We start from the raw sequence: 23,904 nt of genomic DNA on the forward strand, positions 1-23,904 counted from the left end.
TTCTAATCAGAATGTATTAAAAATACGATACTGCACATCAAACCACAGAAAATTTATTGAATAATAAACTTGTGGCGAACAATCCAGCTGTATTTTTTTTTTTTTTTTGCATTCATTCACTTTCCATTTGGCAATTTCCATCACATTAGCAGAGTAACCAGTAAGTTGTTTTCCATTTCTAAGTGGTTTTTCCCATCACGGTCTACATCACTTGAGTCTTACAGGTACAGAAGCCAAGTTTAGAGATTTCCTAAAATTCACCTGTCAGACTGAGAATGATACTTGGCTGCCTGTTCCCCCATCGGAGCCTAATTCTCTAGCAGACACACCTCTTTAATGGGCATAACTGGGGAAAAGGAAAACGGCCAGAGTTCTACAGCTCATAATATAACCAGCCTAAGGTCTCCCTAGTCACAGGCCCCTTCGCTTACTTTGAGTTCAGCCTCACTGTTAACTACTACTACACTCCGCTGCTCTGAACCTGGGCGCGCCGCGTACCACGCAGCATCATAACCGTGAGGGCAGCAGGGTGGCTTCATCCTCACACCAGGTCATCACTTGTTCCTACCAGCCCCGTGAGGCGGTCTTGTCCGACTGCAAAGGTTTAAAACACCAAAGACAAGATTACATTATGGGTGATTACGTACAGGTATATCAGAATACGTATTTATGCAGACAAGCACTGGAAGGGAACACAGAATACGAAAGACAATTGATGTGCTAAGACCGTGGTTAATTTTTCTTCCTTCTTCTTTTAACTGTTACATTTGTGCAACAAACATAAAAGAAGGGAAAATCTTATCAGAACCACAGGCAAGGAAGTGGAAAACTAGGTAAGTCTTCCTGAAGAACAAAACATGAATTTCAAATGCAACAGCCCTCCTATTGGACTTACGGCTCAGGTGACTCAACAGTTTGAAGCAGTAACTCCCATGAGCTCAGAATACTTTGAGCCCTTTTATTCTACCCTCCTCTTTCCCAAAAAACATGCTACTGAAGCTGTTCTTTGGCAGATCTTTCCGGAACAAACCCTGATGAAAGAAATGACAAAGTTCTAAAATACCTTAATATGTTTTCTTTCATTTACTATCTACTCTGTGGAGGACACAGGCGAATCCAATAAAACCCCACAATAATCCTCTATCACAGAGTCGTTGCATTTAAACTGCTCTGCCTACTGAAAATAAGAGTGCAAACTCATTCAGCCTCTAGGAATCAATAACAAAAAATAATGTTCTTAGAGAACAGAATTCTTAAATAGGGACTATAAATTTAGGTTTTATTACACAGGGAAGTAGATGGATTACAACTCATAAATTTGGAACCTAGCTTCCTTTTACCTTTAGGAAACAAGATATTGATCAGGTTAGGCGGCAACGATGATAAACAGAAATCATTTCATCTTCAGGAGTCCTAAACGTTGCTACACGCCAAATGGTTTAGTTCCTTAGTTGTGGGTTAAAGGTAGACACTTTCCTAGAACATATGTTAAATAGTAAAACTTTTTATCTATACTTTGAAATATGACTGCCTTATTTTAAAACTTTGGGGAAAAAACACTTTAATCTATTACAAGAAGAGAGAGCATTTTATGACCACAGAGTTAGAACTTCCCCATCCCCCAGGTAATTTAGATTTATTCTAGACACATAATAACACAGCTCAAAACAACCTTAACAAAAACAGCCAAAACTTCTACTGTCCCCTTTTCTTTCACTCTTGTGACCTAACAACTCAAACTGAACAAAATAATGGGAAGAAAAAAGATCACGAACTGCTAGTCCCAGAATTTTCCATTTCTCTCAAACTTAAAAGTCAACAGTAGCCATAAAAAGGTGATAAAGTGAGGAGTTCATACAAAGTTAAACTGAATGACAGATATAAAAAAATAAAATGAAACGTTTAACAATGTTTAAAATGAAATATGCTTATTACATAAAGGACAGACTTAAAATACGTTTAATATCATTTTAACTTCATCCTTATAAAACAACTAAATTAAAACCAATGCTTCAATATATTTTTCCCTATTAAACTCCTAACCATAGTTGACTCCCATTCATTTCCAGTATTCAAATAACGATCTAAGCATAGCTTAGATGGAAATAATCTACTTACATTGGCAGAACAGTACACTTCCCAGTATTTTATATTTGAAGAACCATTTTTAAGTAACCTTTTAAGAACTTAAAACACTAACGTTCACATTTTCAACTCAATAAGTCTGTGGGTTAGTTTGGTTTTTGGCTTGTTTGCTGGATGTGTGGTAGACGTAGGGACTAAAACCAAAATACATTATTTCCAGGGCAGACTATATATTATACAAGTCGATTTTCAAATTCCAGATTTGCTTTTTTCAGCAATGCCTTCACCTTGTTAACAAAAGTGGCCTCCTGTATGTTTCTATCAAGTCCATTTATAACACATTCAACGTAGAGGAATGATGATTTCCCACAAGCTCACTGGGGTGGGAGTGGGGGACAGGCATCACGTAGAGCTAACAGTAGCACTGTCCCATGGTGTGAGAATTAAGTTTCGCATCTTACTGACACTTTCTCTCAATGCCACCTCCCCAAGTACAGTATGATTTCATTCGTAATTTGGATTTTTAAACCAGAAAGTTATTATGGTCAATCCAAAAATAACCCAAAGAACTTGCTAAAATTGTATCAATAAGCAGCTTTTTATTGAAGGACTGAAAGAATTAAATAGAAGGCACAGTAGCACTGTAAAGCTTTTTCAGGTCACAGTAATCTTTTTGTATGTATATGTGGAACCCAGACTTTCTTTTTTTGTTAAAAATGTCTGCTGAACAATCAGAAAATCCTTATTTGTCATCTTTCCCTTTAGTTTTTCTGTATACCATCTCTCGAAAACTGGCCAGAATCTTGTTTTCTCTCTTTCGCCTCTCTTCTTGGTTAAAGGACGCCAGGGCTCTCTTCTCATCAGCACTATAGATCTGGTTCTCTTTCCGCAGTCGCACGGCCTCCATTCGGCGATGCCTGGAGATAATTTTATTTTTTGCTTAATTTCTCAGTAATGTTTCTCACAGTACTTCCTCACTAATCCTTCTTAATACAGACTGTTCTATTTAAAAAACTGACAAATAGAAATTGTTTTGGTAATGGGTTGGATTTTCAAAAGATCATTTATTTTATCTGCCAATGTATCCTTTGATTCATTTTCAGTACTCAAATAATGATCTGATGTTCTGTCAACATCATGAATGTTATTAATTTCAATTACTAAGGGCATAAGTCTAGTTCTGTTGTTTCTACTAAAACAACCAGAAACTAGCAAATTATTAATCTTCCTATGTGATATGTGGAATTTGCCTTTGGGGAATTGACAGTAGGACAGAAGAAAGGTTTAAGTTGTCATCAGTCAGGCAGAACTTCCTCATGGTTCTAACTTATCATACAACCAAAAGGACCAGGTCTAATACTATAATAGAATTTGATGAGTTTTGTGAGTGGATTTAACTTCCTTAGAATCCAGCAGCAGCTCCAAGAAGAGATTTATCACAAGGGCTAATTCAGGAAAGTATAGGGAGCAGAGAGAAACTATTACATTATCTTCAAAAGGTCTGCTAACTTAGAGGGAAAACTCCATGAAACTCTTTTACGTTTATGTAACCCAATTCTACAAAGTCAGTTCGATATATAAGGCTTGACCTATGCCTAGAAAAATAGAGAAAACTGAGTAAGGAAAAGAGGGAGAATCATTTAAGATTAGTGTGAAAGTGGGGGAGCAGCAGAATGGAAAGACAAGGGGATGACAATGTATTTAAGGTTGCTCAAGGCACAGTGAATAGAGTTTATTTGGAACACAAAGTGCTATGTGAACAATGTTGTAAAACATCTATGTAACGTCTCCTAGTACATGGGAAAGATTTTCTCTTGGGTATCTAGGAATGGAGCTGCTGGGACATAAAGCTTACGAATGCTCAACTTTCCAAGATGATGTCAGACTGTTTTCCAATCATTGTACCAATTTATATCACCACTAGCAGTATTTAAGTGAGCCTGTAGATCTACATCTTCTCCAATGCTTGGTACTGTTAGAACTCTGAACTTCTATCAAATAGATGTAAAATGGTATTTCAGCATGTTCTTGATTTCCATTTCCAATGATAATGAACATCTTTTTATGTATGGGTAGGCCATATATTTTTCTTCTAACAAATGCCTGTTTGTGTCATTTTCCCATTTTTTGTTCGGATTGTATGTATTCTTTAAATATTCTCAATACTATCAGTTGTAAGATCTTATCCCAGCTTAAAATTTGTCTTTTTACTTATTTTAAGATGTCTTTTGATGAACAAAAGTTGTTTCTTTTAACTTAGGCAAATTATCACTATTTTATGATTAATACATTTTTTGGAGTCTTAAGAAACACTTTACTACCCCAAGATGTTAGATATCTACTTATATTTTACACTAAGAGTGTTGAAAGTTGTTTTTGAGGGCGCCTGGGTGGCTCAGGTGTTAAATGCCTGCCTTCGGCTCAGGGCATGATCTTAGGGTCCTGGGATTGAGCCCCACATCGGGCTCCCTGCTCGGCAGGAACCCTGCTTCTCTCTCTCCCACTCCCCCTGCTTGTGTTCCTGCTCTCGCTATCTCTGTCAAATAAAAAAATAAAATCTTTTTTAAAAAAAGTTGTTTTTGACATTTAAGTCCTTATTCTTGCTGCACTGATTTTTTCTTAATTAAAAAAGATTTTTTTAAAGTAGGTTCCACACTCAGCGTGGGGCTTGAACTCACAACCCTGAGATCTAGAGTTGCATGCTCTAGTGAGCCAGCCAGGCACCCCTATGGTGATGCAGGGCTCTACTTTCATCTTTTTCCAAATGGATAACCATTTTTCTACTGCTCCATTCACTGAATAGGTCCTTCTTTCCCCAATGATCTGACATGTAATCTCTTTTTTTTTTTTTTTTTTTAAGATTCTATCCACTTATTCATGAGAGACAGAGAGAGAGAGAGAGGCAGAGGGAGAAGCAGGCTCCCAAGGAGCAGGGAGCCCGATGTGGGACTCGATCCCAGGACCCTGGGATCATGACCTGAGCCGAAGGCAGACGCTTAACCATCTGAGCCACCCAGGCGCCCCTGACATGTAATCTCTTTTACCTAACTAAGTTTACGCATGTATGGCTCTGCCCCCGAGCTTCATATTTTATCCCACTGAACAATTCATTTGTTCTCCTGTACTTTCTAAAGTTCTGTAAGCTTCATAATAAGTCCTCATATTTGGTAGGGCAAATCTCATCTTCCTATTCTTCTTCCAAGGTGACTGGGCTATTCTTGGCCCTCTAGTCAAACATAAATTTTAGAACCATCTTATTGGGGCACCTGGGTGGTTCAGTTGGTTAAGCATCTGCCTTCGGCTCAGGTCATGCTCCCAGGGTCCTGAGATCAGGCCCTGTGCAGGCTCCCTGCTCAACGGAAAGCCTGTTTCTCTTACTGTCTTTGCTGCTCCCGCTGCTTGTGCTGTCTCTGTCTCTGTCAAATAAATAAATAAAATCTTAAAAAACGAGAACCATCTTATTAAGTTTCACATAAAACTCTGCTGTGAGTTTGATTGGAACTACACTGAATATACAGATCAATTTGGGGAGAACTGACAACTTTATATATTGCCTTCCAATGTGAACATGGTATCTCTCCATTTAAGCCTTCTTTAATGTCTTTTTTAAAAGATTCACTTATTTGAGAGAGAGAGAGAGAGGGTGAGTGGGGGGAGGGGCAGAGGGAGAGGGAAAGAATCTCAGGCAGACTTCCTACTGAGTGTGGAGCCCAATGCAGGGCTCAATCTCACAACCCTGAGATCATGACCTGACCTGAAACCAAGAGTCAGATGCTTAACCGACTGAACCACCCAGGGACCCCTTTAATGTCTCTTAATGTTTTCTAGTTTTCCCTGTAGAGATCTTGGGACATTTTTTGTTAAGATTTATTCCTAAATCCTTCATATTCTCTGATACTATTATAAATGTTGTTTTCTTTTTATGTAATTACATTCCTGTTTCCTGATATATAGAAATGCAATTGACTTTCATGTATTAACCTCATATCCAACCATTTATTAAACCCTTCTATTATTCAGAATCATCTGAAGATTCCTTAGGATTTTCTATGTAAAAAAAAATCACATCATTCACAAAAATGAGTTGTATCCTCCTTTCCAATGTTTATGACTCTCATTTCTTTTTGTATTATTGTGCTGGTCCTCTGAATTCTAAGATTCTGGAGGTGATTCAGGGGTTTTGCAAATATCTGCCTCCAGCTTTATTTTAAAATATGTACCTACTTTAAAAAATTTATAAAGTTTTAAAAAATCCAAAATTCAGTTTGATCTTGGTACTGATGCCCTATTAGTTCACTCTCCTCATTCTTCCTGGTACTTTGCTTTTTCTTCCACTATTTTATTTTATTTTAAGATTTTATTTTTATTTATTTGACAGAGAGAGACAGAGCGAGACAGGGAACACAAGCAGGGGAGTGGGAGAGGGAGAAGCAGGCCTCCCCCCCACCCGGAGGAGGGAGCCCGATGTGGGGCTCGATCCCAGGACCCTGGGATCATGACCCGAGCCGAAGGCAGACGTTTAACAACTGAGCCACCCAGGCGCCCCATCTTCCACAATTTTATATTCATTTCCCCATGCTATCATAATCCTTTTCTGCTTTTAATTCTCAGAGTCCACAGATTAGAGAGTCCACATTCTCTGACTCTATAGTTGGAGCAAACTCAGAAAACAGGAAACACTGTCTCATGAAAATGATTTCCCACTACTAGAATGCCACATTCCTCATGGGGCAGTGATAAATAACTGAATTAACTATATCCTCCAGAAGACAAACTACTGGTACCAAAATACAAACTAGGAAAGGACATTGGAAAGACTGACTCTTTCAAGTTGGAAAGATAGCTGATTTTGAGGCTGAGTTGCACACATACTTGGAATTTTAGACAACCATGTTTATCCCAATAAAAGCAATATTAAACCAAAATTTATACTCTACTTTTCATTAGGAATGATCACTTAATGAAAATCAATTACCAAAATATAATGCTGGTATTGAGAAAGGAAAAGATCTAATCATGGAAACTGACCTCGATGCCAATAACTTACCTGCTACCACTCATTACATAACCCGAGCATTCAAATGATGCAATTTCTTCACTTGTCAAGCCAATTTCACCTCTTCTTGGGATACGTTTCCCTGCTTTTACATATTCAGCCATAGCTGCACCCTCACCAGGTAACAGCGCATGACCATAGCTACAAAGTAATTCAGAATTCAGAAAAAGTTCATTATAAAAAGCTCATCATTACAAAAAGCTCATCATCTGAAGAGAGCACAAAAAGATTTTCTCTCAGAAAACAGCACAAATAACAGTTGCTGAGTGGCAGCATGCTCGGAAGCCCGATGTGAATTACTTTAATTAGTGAACATTGCACTCTGACCTATATAACTAACCCAGGAATACAGAGATGCTTTGGAAGAACAAAAGAACTGATGTTAGTGAGTCTAGATTCATGGTTTACAATTATGGATCATTTATCCCTACAGGCAGAGCCTATATGGCTTCTGCCTCCGGTGAATTCGTTTTTCCTTTTTCCCTTTCAAAAAAAAAAAGAGAAATAATATATCTCAAATTAACATAATTTTTAGACTTATAACCGGTAATGCTATACAGTAACAATTACCTATTAACTTTCATTCGAGAGGACTTTAAAAACTATCATCCCTTCAGTCAATTCACTGACAGCATCTTGAATACCTACTAAACTCAAAGCTTATAATACAAAAATAATCTCTGTTCTTATGTAATTTATATACTGATGGGGACATAACTGCAATACAATGTAGAACATATAAAACACTGCACAAAAGAAAGAGAAAATACTGTGAGGACTAGAGGATTAAAGAGGGGTAGGAATCCCATCTACTCGTGGAGGGAAGGTCCTGGGAATCAGCACATGACCCCTCCTTTTGAAAAGAGCTTTGAAAGATAGTAAGGATTTTAACAGGAAGAAATTGGGAGTAATGAAGAAACAAGGGCAGGGAAAAGAAGTGAAGGCATGTTGGTGAAAGACATAAGGTGAACAAGGCATGATATAGTAAAGTGCACAGTAAATACAGGGAAGTTTTAGTTCAGTTCACTTGGAACCTGGCATGTAAATAAGGACATAGAGGGAGATATAGTTGGAAAGGCAAGTTAGGGTTGTACCTTAGATATTTAAAATACACTGTTACTTACTTCAAAGGTTTATCATCCTGAGAGGCAAGTGTTTTTGGAGCCTCTGGGCCAATTAAATCTGAGGGTTCTTCAGGCTCTGCAGGAAAGATGTTCAGAAACAGATTCACATTTTGACCAATCATTTAATTTTTTATCTGTTCTGAGTCAAAGTCTACCAGAAGAACCTACTTGATCGATCTTTCCAGGGATTCTCCAGAAACTCTTCCTGGGAATCTTTAGAGCTTGAATCACTGGAATCTTTTCTACTCTTCTTAGACTTCTTTTTCTTGTATTTCTTCCTGTAATTATAATTTGATACAAATACACTTAATAGCCCCACATTACAGGGAATCTCATTTTTTAAGGCAATGAAAGACTGATGAAAATGATTTAAGTTCTCAGCTGATTAAAATTTTTAGAGAATTTTAATTAGAAGATCTTTTAACTTATTTAACCAAGTCATGTTTCACTATAAAAAAGATCCCTCAAGGGGACAATGAAATACAGTTCTCATGTTGCAAAAAGATAATAAAGCAGTTAAAAAAACAGCTCTTGGGGAACCTGGGTGGCTCAGTTGGTTAAGCGTCTGCCTTCGGCTCATGTCATGATCCTAGGGTCCTGGGATCGAGCCCCACGTTGGGCTCCCTGCTCAGCAGAGAGCCTGCTTCTCCCTCTCCCTCTGCCTGCCTCTCTGCCTACTTGTGCTCTCTCTATCAAATAAAGAAAATCTTTAAAAAAAATAAAAATAAAAAACAGCTCTTACCAATTTGAGCATCAATAATTTGAAGTGTAATGGATTAAAATACATCAAATTGTTTGAATCCTTGGGTTCATAATGATACTAAAAAAAGTCCAACTCATTATTCTGAAAACTCATAAAACAAAAAAGTTAAAAAAAATAACCTGCCTTTCCTGTACAAACTGTACTTCAGAGTAAACAAACAGTTGATGAGGGTAGGTTTCTCTTACAGAATTATCCTACCTAATAAATGAAGAAAGCAAGCCAGAAAAAAAAAAGAAAGCCAGAATGAGACTATCACCACTTTGCAATCCCTAATGAAACAAGGAATCTAGGGAATGACCATCCATGGCTATTAATATGACAAAAGGAGACAACCAGACATTATCTGCCTCCTGACGAAGTACACAGCACCACCTATGAAGTATGTGTGCCAAAGACTCAAATCTGTACCTCATCAAGTCTCTGGACCTTACTATCAATATATAAGAAATAGAGAAGACAAAGAACATGTTAAAAGCACACCATAAAAATACAGTTAGTGGCGTCTGGCTGGCTCAAACAGTGGAGCATGTGACTCTTGATCTTGGGGTCCTGAGTTCGAGCCCCACATTAGGTGTAGAGATTACTTAAAAATAAAAATTTTAAAAATAAAGAAATAAAAAAATTAAATATAATCAGCAAAATCTATACTGTAGGAAACTCTACAGGTAAATGATTTGGTTTCTTTAACAAAAATATTGCAAGAACAAAAAGGGAAGGGGAACCAACTAATTTAAAGAGATACAAGGGACATATCAACCAATCACAATTTATGGGCATTATTTGGATCCAGATTTAAATAAACTACATAAAAACCTGCTGAGAATTGAGGAATTATTGCTAAATATATTAGGCATGATAACACTATTGTGGTTATGATTTTTATAAAGGAATGCCTAGGGGCGCCTGGGTGGCTCAGGAGGTTAAGCGTCTGCCTTCAGCTCAGGTCATGATCTCAGGGTCCTGGGATCGAGCCCCCACATCGGGCTCCTTGCTCAGTGTGGAGTCAGCTTCTCCCTCTGCCTCTGCCCTTCCCCTGCTTGTGCTCTGTCTCTGTCAAAGAAATAAATAAAACCTTAAAAAAATAAAAATAAAAAAATAAAGGAATGCCTATCTTTTAGAGAAACATGCTGGTTTATGGACAAAATGATATCTGGGATTGGTTTTGAAATAATGGGGGGGCAGTGAAGATTGTCCAAGAGTTAAAGTTATTAAGCTGGGTGATGGTTACATGGGGGATCACTACACTATTTATCATTATTTACTTAATTACTCTATTTTATGTAATTTTATATATATTTTAACTTTTCCAAGATAAAAATTGGAGAGAAAACTGACGATCTATGTTTCTTCTTCTTTTCCTTTTTCTTGGCTTTCTTTGCTCTTCTTTTTGTATCTTCATCTGCAAATTAAAGCACATTTTAATTAAAAACAAAAATTAAACTCTAAAACCCCAGTAATTTTGAGTAAATATCCTATTGCCCTATTTGTTGTTACAGAGAAATTAATTAATTCAAACATTTATTGCTCATCAGGATATCTGCTAGGCTCCAGGGACACAGAAATTAAAGTTATACTAAGTCTTCAGTGATGCAGAGTATTATTATTAATTTTATTGGGTGAGATAATAGGAATAAGTAGGAAAATGTCCTTGTTTTTTAGAGATGTATACAGAAATCTTTAGGGTGGCAGTATGATATTTCTAATTTACTTTGACTATCTCAGCAAAAAAAAAATGATACTTAAAGCAACCGTCAAGGGCACCTGGGTGGCTCAGGGTCCTGGGATCGAGTCCCACATGGGGCTCCCTGCTTGGCGGGGAGTCTGCTCCTCCCTCTGCCTGCTCCTCCCCCTGCTTGTGTGTGCTCTCTCTCTCGCTCTTGCTCTCTCTCTAGCAAATAAAATCTTTAAAGCAACTGTCAAAGTACTAAAAATTATTAAAATCTAAATGATATAGTGTTATACTATTCTCCTTACTTCCTAATGTTTGAGTATTTTCACGACAAAAAAAGAAAAAAACCCTATGTGTTTGGGGCCAGGGACATGCTTTCTAGGAGCTCAGTCTAATGGAGGAGACAGAGGTAAAGAGATAAACGGAATTTGGAGTGATACAGGGAAGCATGGGGGTACTCTGGGCATACAGAAAAGTCTCATTATCAGGCTGGTTTGGGGAGGGTGGTTAAGGAATGGTGACTCTTAAGCTAGTTCTTTTTTAAGATTTATTTATTTATTTATTTATTTATTGGAGGGAGAGAGAGCAAGCAAGCACGAGTCGGGGGGGGGGAAGGGCAGAGGGAGAGGGAGAATCAGACTCCTGGCTGAGCAGGGAGCCCAACTGGGGCTTGATCCCAGGACCCCGGGATCATAACCTGAGCCAAAGGCAGACGCTTAATGACTGAGCCACCCAGGTGCCCCAAGCTAGTTCTTTTTAAAAATCAGTTTTATTACAAAAGTACTGCATGCCCATTGTTGAAGTGAGTAAGCCAAGCCGCATGCAAGGAGAGATTGGCATTGTAGGCAGATGGACTCTCTGTATCAAGTAACAGAAGCAAGAGAAAGAACATGGAATGCTGAGACAGACAGTAGTTCTTTGGTTACAGAGGATGCTGCAGGAGTGACAGGGCATGTGTGATTAGAGAGGGATCAATCAGGGTCTGAACTTTACCCTGAAGGCTACACAGAGAGCTTCTGAAGGATTTTTAAGTAGGGGACAGATGTGCTCACATTTGTGCTCTAAGAAAGTTCACTTGGGCGCCTGGGTGGCTCAGTCGGTTAAGCGTCTGACTCTTCATTTCAACTCAGGTCATGATCTCATGGGTTGTGGGATCAGCCCTGTTTCAGGCTCCATGCTCAGTGGGGAGTCAACTTGAGATTCTCTCCGTCTGTCCCTCCCCCCACTTGCACACCTGCACACTATCTCTCTAAAAAAAAAAAGGTAGTTCACTCTTCCGCAGTGAGGAAGAAAAGTAACAACAGGAGCCAGGAAACCCAGGTGACATCAGAGGAAAAGACACCTTTATGTAATGTGTCCCCAGAGGTGGCACCCTCTGTCAATCATCAGCCAGGAGAAGGCACAAAAAGGTGGCTTTCGGTGAGGCACCACCCCACGGGGGGTGTCTTCCCTAATCAGCTGCCAGCCTGAAGGGGGGAGGGGTCCTTTGTGGTGTGCCTTTTCGAAAATGGCGCAGAGGTGCCCACTGAGTGGGAGAATGACACGAGAGAGCCACTCCCCAGGGCTGATGCAGCCCTGTACGGCTCGCTTTGCTGCCACACGTCTCCCGGCCGGACCCCACCTCGGTTCGCTGCCACGTGCCTTGTACGGCTAGACACCACCCCTCTGGGGTCACACCGCTCGGGTCTGCATCTCAGCTGTGTGAGCCTGAGTGCGGTATCGCAAGCTGCTCTGCGCCCCAATCCCCCAGCTCTACGATGTAGTCTGGAGTTACGACGTGTGGATTAAACAGCACTGACGAACACCGAGCACTCAGCGCGGTGCCTGGCACAAAGTCAGCGAGTGCTCAACGACTCTTGGCTACCGTTCTTGTGGTTTAACCTTCCCCTGAAATCAGTTTTACGAAGTAAAATGAGTTCTGAAGCCAGGCTTGCAGAGTGATGCTGGCCTTCTTACCGCTGGAGTCTGAGTCACAGTCAGAGTCACTGTCGCTGTCATCAGAATACTTCTTGTGTTTTCTTTTAGAGGATTTTTTCTTTCTCTTTTTCTTGGACCTTTCTTTCGAACGACTAGACTTCCTCTTCTTCTTCTTCTTCTCTTCTACATAAAATACAAATATCAAATTAACTTCTAACAAGTATTATGATCATCAATTTTATTGTATTTGAAATACTGAAAAAGAACAGATGACAGGCAACTTGAGTACAAGCAGAGTCTATCGTTCGACTATTTATAAACATTATATATATATATATATATATTATAAACATTTTTTCAACTTCTCAATACAGCAGCTCTGTAGTATTTTAAAAAAATACCTTCTGAAGTAGAAGCTGAAGTGGTGCTTTTCTTTGGCTCATCATCCTCTACTGGTGTGTGTTCATCAGAGCTGAATTTAAAGAAGATGGTTGTAAGAATCAGAAAAGTGATAAAATGTGAATCATGGAGTATAAAAATATAGAATCAAAAAATTTCAGTAATGACACCAATTAATTGTCCAAGAACAATTAAAAGCAAACACTGGAATGACTTTGTAAAGGTATAGTTCGAGGGTCTACCACCTTCAAAATAATGTAATAATCATTTACATTTGCATAATGCTTTAGAATTTACAAAACACTATTCAAACTAAAAGCAATGGGTAAATTTTCAGAAGAAGCCACAGGGCAAATGTACAGAACCATAAGGAAAGATGGAAAAAACAAGAGGGGCGCCTGGGTGGCTCAGATGGCTGAGCGTCTGCCTTCGGCTTGAGTCGTGGTCCTGGGGTGCTGGGATCGAGCCCCGCGTCGGGCTCCTGGCTCAGCAGGGAGTCTGCTTCTCCCTCTCCTTCTCCCCCTGCTCATGCTCTCTCTCTCTGATCTCTGTGTCTCAAATGAATAAAAAAATCTTTAAAAAAAAAAAAAGAAAGAAAGAAAAAACAAGAGATAAGAAGACCAAAGGAAGACCTCACTTTATTCTATGTGTATAAAGGGCATATGGTAGAGCAGCAACTGTTCTGTCCCAGAGCAAGAAGAACCTAACACACTACCATATAAAGAGATTTCTTTTTATTATAGATAATTCTGAAAATGAGTACTATTAAAATTCTATAATAGTTTAGAAGAGGATGGGGTGGCTGGGTGGCTCAGTCAGTTGAACGGCTGACTCTTGGTTTTGGCTCAGGTCATGATCTCAGAGTCCTGGGATCGAGCCCTACATCCAGCTCCACGCTCAGCGGGGAGTCTGCTCCCTCTCCCTCTGCCCCTCCCACTTGCTCTCTCTCTTAAAATAAATAAATCTTTGGGGTGCCTGGGTGGCTCAGTCGGTTGGGCGTCTGCCTTTGGCTCAGGTCATGATCCTGGGGTCCTGGGATCGAGCCCCGCACTGGGCTCTCACTCTGCGGGGACCCTGCTTCTCTCTCTCTCCCATGAATAAATAAATAAAATCTTTAAAGAATATATTAAAAAATAAATAAATCTTTAAAAAATAGTTTAGAAGAGGAATTTTCATATCATATAAATCTTTTAATCTGAAGACAACATCTGGAGTAATTTAGGTATTGCCTAGAAAATTATTTGTAGTGTTCCTTCCAGCTCATTCTTTCAGTTCAGATTCTCTGATCATTTTCAAAGGTATCTGTAAGAACAAGTTTCAAATAATAATTCTATCACCCTGTCACAAAACACAAGTATATCTGTCAAGCACATTGTTTCAACTCAAAGTAGACTTAGAGAGGGAAGAAGAACCTTATGCACGGCACCAAAGGAAAAAAAATAAGAAAAAAAAGAATTAGGCCTTCAGATACTATTTAATACAAGAAAACTAACTAGGAGTACCTGGCTGCCTCAGTTGGTTGAGCATGAGACTCCTGATCTTGGGGTTGTAAGTCTGAGCCCCATGTTGGGTATAAAGATTACTTAAAAATAAAATATAAAAAGAAAATAAATGAAACTGTATTGGTATATTCATTTTTTAAAAAAAAATCCCTTTGGGAACAGAATAAAGAGCCCAAAATAAACCTATGCATATACAGGAAACCAAGCTATGACAAAGGAGTAAAGAAAAAAAGAGGAGTAAAGAATATACCCAGGCGCCCCCTGTTACATTTGTTTTTAATGGGAAATCTAAAAACCAGGGCACCTGGGTGGCTCAGTTAGTTAAGCATCTGCCTTTGGCTCAGGTCGTGATCCCGGGGTCCTGGGATTGAGGCCCACATCGGGCTCCTTGCTCAGCAGGGAGCTGCTTCTCCCTCTCCCTCTGCCTGTAGCTCCCCCTCCTTGTGCTCTCTTTCTCATTATCTCTATCCCTCTGTCAAATAAATAAAGTCTTTAAACAAAACAAAACAAAACAAAGGTAATGGGGCACATGGATGCCTCAGTCAGTTAAGCATCCGACTCTTGATTTTGGCTCAGGTCATGATCTCAGAGTTGTGAGACGGAGTCCGCTTCGAGCTCCGCGCTGAATGTGAATCCTACTTAAGATTCTCTCTCTTCCTCTGCAGCCCCCCACCTCCCCTTGCGCACCATGCTCTCTCTCTCTCTCAAAAAAAAAGGCAGAGGATCTGAATAGACATTTTCCAAAGACATAAAAATGGGTAACCACTATATGAAAAAATGTTCAATATCACTAATCATCAGGGAAATGTAAATCAAAATGAAAAAGAGATAATAACTCACCTGTTAGAATGGCCATTCTCGAAAAGACAAGAAATAACAAGTGTTGGTGAAGATGCGGAGGAAAGGGAACCCTTGCACACTGTAGGTGGGAATGTAAATTGGTATAGCCACTACGGAAAACTGTATGGAGGTTCCTTAAAAATGAAAAATATAACTACTGGGGCACCTGGGTGGCTCAGTCGATTGAGTGGCTGCCTTCAGCTCAGGTCATGATCCCAGGGTCCTGGGATCGAGCCCCACATTGGGCTCCCTGCTCAGCGGAGAGCCTGCTTCGCCCTCTCCCTCTGCCTGCCTCTCTGCTTGCTTGTACACTCTCTCTCTCTCTGTCAAATAAATAAAATCTTTAAAAAATATATATAACTACCATATGATCCAGCAATTCCACCTCTGGGTATTTACCCAAAGAAAACAAAAACACTAACTTGAAGATGTATGCACTCCCATGTTCACTGCAACATTATTTACAATAGCCAAGATATGGAAACAACCCAAGTGTCTATGGAGGGATGAAGAGATCAAGAAAATGTAGTATAGGAGAGGGTATCAACATGGTGGAGTAGGAAAATCCTGAGCTCACCTCCTTCCATAGATACACCAAAATCTACAACTACATATAGAACAACTATCTCTGAGAATGAACTGAAGAGTAGCAGAACAGATCATATGTAACTAAGGATATAAAGAAAAAGCCACAATGAGAAGGGTAGGAGGGTCAGAGACACAGTCTAGTCAGGACCCACACCCTCGGCATGGTGACCAACAGCAGAAGGGATATCATAACTGTAGAGTCCCTCACTGAGAAATAAGAGATCTGCGTTCCACATCAGCCTCCACAGCCTGAGGAACCTATACCAGAAAGACAAGCACCCATAATGCCTGGCATTGAAAATAAGTGGGGCCTATGTCCGGGAGAGCCAGAGGGCAGTGGGAAATTGAGACTTCCCTCTTGAAGGACACACCAGTGCAGAGGCATTCGTTTGAAAAGTACCTAGGTTAGAGGTGAAGGAGATCCAGGGAGACTCAGTTTAGGGTGTGTGTGGAGGGGCAGGGATCTGTCTGAACCTTCTCCAGGGAAAGAAGCATTGGCAGGCCCCATTTTCTTTTTACTTCCCTTACATCTAGCTGGTCCGGTGCTGGCGGGTGCCATTTCTGACACTCTCCATCCACTGTGCTAGCACTGCTTGCATAGACTCACCCCACCCAACCTGCCCACCCTGGCCTGGCACTCCTCTCTAGCAGCTCCCTACCCACCATACCTAGCAGGCATCTTTGGCCAGGACCAGCACACCCTCCCCCCAAGGGCTCCTGCCCTGGAGGCCCAGTCCTACACACTAGAGTGTCTGCATCAGTCGCATCTGGACTTTGCAGCCAGCTGCACCAAAAGCCTGCCCTACTCAACAGTGCTCATGCAGCTCACAACCAGTCCTTATAGCCAGCCGTGCCAAGGGCCAACCCCACACACCAGCATGCCCGCACCAGCTGCAACCAGGCCTGTCAGGCAGAGGGAGAAGCAGTCTCCCTGCTGAGATATGTGACCAAGACACATTATAATCAGAGTGTCAAGAGTTAAGAGAGAAAGAATCTTTTTTTTTTTTTAAAAGATTTTATTTATTTATTTGAGACAGAGAGAATGAGAGACAGAGAGCATGAGAGGGAGGAGGGTCAGAGGGAGAAGCAGACTCCCTGCCGAGCAGGGAGCCCGATGCGGGACTCGATCCTGGGACTCCAGGATCATGACCTGAGCCGAAGGCAGTCGCTCAACCGACTGAGCCACCCAGGCGCCCCAAGAGAGAAAGAATCTTAAAAGCAGCAAAAGGAAAACAACTAGTTACATACCAAGGAACCCTAAGTCTATAAGCTAGTTTTTCAGCAGAAACTTTATAGGTCAGAAGAGAACAGCATGATATATGCAAAGTGCTAAAATGAAAAAGACTCACAACCAAGATTACTCTACCCAGCAAGGTTATCACTCAGAAGTGAAGGAGAAACAAGGAGTTTCTCAGACAAGCATAAGCTAAAGGAGCTCATCAATACCAAACCAGCCTTACAAGAAATGTTTAGGGGACTTAATTTTAAGTAGAAAAGAAAAATCATAACTACAAGTAAGAAAATTATGAAAGGAGTGGTGCTTGGCTGGCTCAGTTAGTGGAGCATACGACTCTTGCACTTGGGGTTGTGAGTTGGAGCTCCATGTTGGGTGTAGAGATTACTTATAATAAAATCATTAAAAAAAAATGAAAATTATGAAAGGAAAAACCTCACTGGTAAACGTAAACATATAGTAAAGGTAGTGGATCAACCACCTACGTAGCTAGTATGAAGGTAAAAAGACAAAAAGCAATAAAATCAGTTAGACCCACAATAATTAGTCAATGGAAACATAAAATAATAATATGTAAAATATGATGTCAAAAACATAAAACATGGTGGGGGATGATGTAGTGCTTTTAGAATGTATCTGAACTTAAGTGGGCACTAACTTAAAATGGATTGTTATATACATAAAATGTTATATATGAACCTCATGGTAACCACTGACCAAATACCTATAATAGAAAAACAAAAAATAAAACAAACATAACACTAAGGAAAGTCACCAAATCTCAAGGGAAGAGAGCAAGAGAAGAACTACAAAACAATCAGAAAGGGATGCCTGGGTGGCTCAGTTGGTTAAGTGTCTGCCTCCGGCTCAGGTCACGATCCCAGCATGGGATCAAGTCCCACATCTGGCTCCTTGCTCAGCAGGGAGACTGCTTCTCCCTCTGTTTACCACTCCCCCTGCTTGTGCACTCTCTCTCTCTGACAAATAAATAAAATCTTTAAAAAAAAAAATCAACAAAATGGCAACAAGTCCATACCTATTAATACTTTTTTTAATCAATAATTACTTTATGGGCACCTGGGTGGCTCAGTCGTTAAGCGTCTGCTTCGACTCAGGTCATGATCCTGGGGTCCTGGGATCGAGCCCCGCATCGGGCTCCCTGCTCGGCAGGAAGCCTGCTTCTCCCTCTCCCACTCCCCCTGCTTGTGTTCCCTCTCTCGCTGTCTCTCTCTCTGCCAAATAAATAAATAAAATCTTTTAAATAAATAAATAAATAACCAACCAACCAACCAACCAACGGGTCAATGAAGAAATCAAAGAGGAAGTCAAAAAGTACCCTGAGACAAATGAAAATGGAAGCACAACAGTACAAAATCTATGAAATGCAGCAAAAGAAGTTCTACAAGGGAAGTTTTATACAGGCCCAACTCAAGAACCAAGAAAAATCTCAAATAAACAATCTAATCTTACACCTAAAGGAACTAGAAAAAGAACAAAGCCCAAAGTTAATAGAAGGAAGAAAATAATAAAGATCAGAGCAAAAAATAAATGAAAAAGAGACTAAAAAGACAACAGAAAAGATCAATGAAACGAAGAGTTGGTTCTTTAACAAGATAAAATTGATAAAAACCTTTAGCCAGATTCATCAAGAAAAACAGAGTGCCCATATAAATAAAATCAGAAATGAAAGGGGATAAGTTACACCCAATACTACAGAAATAGAAAAAAATCACAAGAGACTACTAAGAACAATTATGTGCCAACAAATGGAACAACTGAGAAGAAATAGATAAATCATCTAAATCAGGAAGATTACAATACAGACTGATAACTACTAATGAAATTGACTCAGTAATCAAATAATTCCCAACAAAAGAAACTCCAGGACCAGATGGTTTCACAGGTAAATTCTACCAAATATTTAATGAATTAAGACCTATACTTCTTAAACAATTCCAAAAAATTGAAGAAAGAACAGACTCACTCTATGAGGCCAGCATTATCCTGATACCAAAACCAAAGACACCACAAATAAAAAAAAAAGTTACAAGCCAATATCCCTGATGTATGTAGATGCAAAAATCTGCAACAAAGTATTAGCAAACCAAATTTTATACTACATTAAAAAGATCATACACCATACTAAAGTTGAAATTACTCCAGAAATGCAAGGATAATTCAATATGCACAAATCAATGTGGATATACCACATTAACAAAATAAAGGATAAAAATCCTATGATCATCTCAATAGATGCAGAAACAGCATCTGACAAAAACTCAACATCCAAATAAGATACAAACTTTCAACAAAGTGAATATAGAGAAAACACACCTCAACTTAAGAAAGGCCAGATATGACGAACCCATAGCTAACATCACACTCAACAGTAAAAAGCTGAAAGCTTCACCCTAAGATCAGGAACAAGACAAGGATGCCCATTCTCACCACTTTGATTCAACATAATACTGAAGTCCTAGCCACAGACAAGAAAAATAAAAGGCACCCAAATTGGTAAAGAAGAAGTAAAACTGGGGCACCTGGGTGGCTCAGTTGGTTAAGCGACTGCCTTCAGCTCAGCTCAGGTCATGATCCTGGAGTCCCAGGATGAAGTCCCGGGATCGAGTTCCGCATCTGGCTCCCTGCTCAGCAGGGAGTCTCCTTCTCTCTCTGACCCTCCCCCTTCTCATGTGCTCTCTCTCTCATTCTCTCTCAAATAAATAAATAAAATCTTTAAAAAAAAAAAGAAGTAAAACTGTCACTATTTGCCAATATATATAAGAAAATTCTACTCTACCATCCATGTTGTTTGTCAATTGTACCTCAAAAAAAAATCCCTTTGTAAGGCTAACACCTGACACTCAATCTGCTATTAGGCTGAGGAAAAAACATTTCAAAATAATATAAATATATTTGTCTTAATACTGAACCCTTCTATGAATAGGAAATTAGCACCCCTATGAATTACAATTTAAGAAGAACAATGAAGGGGCGCCTGGGTGGCTCAGTCGGTTAAGCGGCTGCCTTCGGGTCAGGTCATGATCCCAGGGTCCTGGGATCGAGCCCTGAGTCGAGCCTGCTTCTCCCTCTCCCTGCCGCTCTGCCTACTTGTGCTCTCCACCTCTCTGTCAAATAAATAAAATCTTTAAAAATAAATTAAAAAAAGAACACTTAATATGTTAAAATCCACTAACAACATGTTTTAATTGTTAGGTATGTTCAATGTTTTTAAATTCTAAGGGGCAGAATAGCATAAATCACCAAAAAGAAGAAAAAACATGAGCTGTACTTAAAAGTTCTTCATTTAACAAAAATTTTGACAAGTCTCTGGATTTAAACAAATGTTACATTTTTTAAAAGTATTTTTTAATCACTTACTCTGGTTCTGGATTCTTTGGAGAAAGTCCCCATACTTCAGGCGCTCCCAATTCTCCAATCCTCTCTCTCTCACTTAATCTCCTAGAAGATATAGGCATATAAATTATAATTCCATGGCTAAATTGTCTCCTAAATACATAATCAATTCAAAGGAGTCCATTTAAGTCCTATTTTCCTATTTTAAAAGTTAAATTAATAAATTAAGTATACTCATTATAATTTGATGTTCTTGATAGTACTATCAAATGGTACAGCCTACAGACAGCCTGAGGCCAGACCAGAAATACAGCCTCAAAGGCTATCAAGTCCATCTCTTCTGCCTCTTGTGTGACATAGCTCCTAACTGCTCATTTCGTCTTCTACAATATGTGACACAAACAGTTTTATATTTGGAAATAACTTCTTTGTTTACACACATTTATGAGAGTAAAGAGCAGTCTCTACTTTTGATTTAGTCAAACCCGTTTTCAGAAACTTAGGAATTAATAAAGAAAATTAAAATGAAGCATTAGAAATAGAAAATAAAGAGAGCTCTGAAAATGAAAGAAAAGTTTTATTTGATAAAAACTGTCCTCAACGAGATACAGGGTTTTTTTTCTCCATTTTCCCTTTAGTTTCTTTTTGGAAAAGGACTATATTCTCTATCTACTCTTGCAGGACACGAAAAATTTATGTTTGTGATTTTTTTCTTTTAATTTTGCTCACAAACAAAATACAAAAAAACGAAGACTCAATTCCTCAAAGTTTAGCTGCTAGTGATTCCATTTGTTAAAAAAACACACACACACCAAACCCTTACAAAATAAGCTGGTTTGATTGCTTTAATATACTGTTTTTTACTTCTTTATTCAGGAGAAAAGGTATTATAATCATGCAGAATTAGACTCAGGTTTCCCACTTGAAGAAGTGCCTAAAAGGGTTATACTTATAACCCAACTTGTAATATATATGCAGGGGGAAGTATGACCGGCTATAAGAACAGTCAAGTTCTCATCCCTGCTGCCCCCAGCTTCATCTGTACTCTTAAGATAAACTATTCATCTTCTAAATGTACAAATGCAAATTTCATCCAAGAAGTTCTGACATCTTTTGATGAGGATTGTCCAGTAGGAAGTTGGCTGCTTTTTGACTAACACAGCCAGGAGGTAACTCTGAAAAATTTAATTTGGAGAGGTAGGTCTCCAACCTAACTCCGTACTGTTTTTATGGTTTCTGCTTCCATTCAGGAAACCCTAGTAGCTAACACTCAAGGACTATTAATTCTGTTCCAGGAACTAAATCATCACAACTCTAAAAGCCTTGGTGCCAATTTTATCCCCTTTTAAATGGTTAGAAATAGAGCTCAGAGAAGTTCAGAAACGTGCTCAAGGTCACACAACTACGAGGCTGCAAAGCATGGCTTCAAATTCAGGCATTCCGATTCTGGAGCCTTTCCTCTTCATTGCTATCCTTTATTACTTCCCATTCTTGGAAGAAAAAGATTTATGGAGACATCTCCCAGCTTTGGAATCTTAACCTGCCCCTCAATGCCTGTGATACTCCTAAATTTCTTTTTTAACACAGCGCACATGTAGGGGCGCCTGGGTGGCTCAGTCGGTTAAGCGTCTGCCTTGGGCTGGGGTCATGATCCCAGGGGTCATGATCCCACATCGGGTTCCCTGCTCAGCCGGGAGCCTGCTTCTCCCTCTCCCTGCCGCTCCCCCTGCTTGTGCTCTGTCAAATAAATAAAATCTTAAAGAAACACACCACAGAGGACATGTAAAGCACCTAGTACAGTGCCCGACAGAATTTAACACTCAATAAGCATTAGCTTTTAAGACTTACAGGACAATAATTATAACCCTTTTCCTTGCTCCTTCTTAAACTATCCACTTTCCCACTCCAACACTCACTCATGAGAGGGCACCTGATCTCACCCCTGACCTCGTTTTTCACGGTCAAATTGAGACCATTTAACAAGACCTTTTTCAACGTAGCTTAATCAACAGTTTAGCAGGTCACTTTTCCCACATTCAATCATCTGGGCTCAGAGGGTTTTTTCCCCCCTCGGATTTAAACTCTTCCTCTCCAGCCTTCCCGACATTTCCACCGTACACATCCTGTCACCTCAAACCTGACTGGTCATTCAGCAAGCAGCGGTGGTACGCCTACCAAGTGCTAGGCACTGCTAATCTTGTGATCAATAAAACAGGTGTCTTTGCCACGAGCTCAATCGAGTGCGAAATGAAAGCACGCTTCCAAATAATAAAGACACGACCAAGCGAATACTGTAATTCGGGGAGGTCTGGGGCTCCCGACAGAACCGCTCCAAGCCAGGAGGCAGAAGTAGTAGCGGGGACACCGGAGCGCGGTACGAAGGGGCCCGAGGATGAGTGAAAACCCAAGGGAAAAAAGGGGCGGAAAAAGGCGTTCTGGGGGGCGGGGGGTGGGCTGGGACCGAAGGGATAGAAAGGGGCGCTCGGCAGAGAGCGAAAAGCGAAAAGTCAGACTCCCAAGTCGGGTGGGCTCCCGCGAGAGGTGTGCCCGTCTCACTCACTTCTGCCGCAGGCTCTCCTCCCTCTCCTTGTCCAGAAGGCTAGGCCACGGCTTGTCGCTCCCGTAGGGGCGCGAGTAGCCGCCATAATACGCGGTCGAGGAGGCTGAAGCGAAGGGGTTGCCCCGCGGCGCAGAGGGCCGCTCCCGGGAGCGTGACCGCGAGCGGGATCGGTAGGACTGGTTTCGGGACCCCTGACTGAAGCCGCCCGGCTGATGGCTGAGACCATTCCGAGAGCAAGAATGCGAGCGAGAGCTCGAGCGCGAGCGACGGCCCCGCGGGGAGCGGGCGGATTTGCTGGGCTTAGGGCTTCTCGACGAACTGCGACGCTTCCCCCCGGAGCCCGAGGCCTCCCCATCAGGGCTGCGCGAACCCGACACCGGAGCCATCGCGGCCGCTGGGTCCCCTAAGCGGCTAGAGAAGGGGGCGCTCTCGCGAGCCTCGGAAGATCTCAGTTGGTTCGGCTCCCAAACCCGCCGTAGCGCCACCGCCCGAACCTGAGGGAACCTTGGAAACAGTTCCGGGTACGTCGGCAAATCCCTTCCCCCGACCTAGGCGGTCCTGCCCACGGGACGGGGATGTGTGTATCGGTATAAAGAAGTCCGTGGGGCAACCGGATCCACTCATCCTTCCGGTCCCGAGTGAGGCTCCTCAAATCTAAACTGGACTAGAGGGCTTGTCCTTTCTTTAGCATCGAGTTGAAATACCTGAGGAGAAGGGCGATAGGTAACAGACATTTCACTGAGCGGCCGTGTGAATAACAAAGCCAATGTAACTTTACATAAATATATATGTTTGTGTGTATGTGGCTGTGTG

General features: G+C 40.6%; 1 protein-coding gene across 1 annotated transcript; it reads right to left on the reverse strand.

Annotated features, from left to right (window-relative positions):
- Positions 1-31: 31 nt before the first annotated feature.
- On the reverse strand, positions 32-23,608 carry NKAP (NFKB activating protein). Its single transcript, XM_064574523.1, has 9 exons — positions 23,092-23,608; positions 20,556-20,636; positions 13,016-13,086; positions 12,654-12,797; positions 10,364-10,427; positions 8,434-8,543; positions 8,266-8,341; positions 7,133-7,282; positions 32-3,002 (listed from the first exon to the last, which is right to left on the reverse strand). Exons 1-9 carry the CDS (start codon positions 23,475-23,477, stop codon positions 2,828-2,830), a joined length of 1,257 nt encoding a protein of 418 aa, XP_064430593.1. The 5' UTR covers positions 23,478-23,608; the 3' UTR covers positions 32-2,827.
- Between the last annotated feature and the right edge of the window lie 296 nt (positions 23,609-23,904).

The sequence above is a fragment of the Mirounga angustirostris genome, unplaced genomic scaffold (genome assembly GCF_029215605.1).
Source record: "Mirounga angustirostris isolate CCGP_5_RB_7025 unplaced genomic scaffold, mMirAng1.0.hap1 SCAF_11, whole genome shotgun sequence".
NCBI classification, from domain to species: Eukaryota; Metazoa; Chordata; class Mammalia; order Carnivora; family Phocidae; genus Mirounga; species Mirounga angustirostris.

Coding starts and splice junctions, on each gene's coding strand:
- NKAP (XM_064574523.1), bottom strand. CDS start 23,477: ATGGCTCCGGTGTCGGGTTCGCGCAGCCCTGATGGGGAGGCCTCGGGC. Junction 8,342..8,433: donor TCCCTGGAAAGATCGATCAA/GTAGGTTCTTCT, acceptor TCTTTCCTGCAG/AGCCTGAAGAACCCTCAGAT. Junction 3,003..7,132: donor TATGTAATGAGTGGTAGCAG/GTAAGTTATTGG, acceptor AATTATCTCCAG/GCATCGCCGAATGGAGGCCG.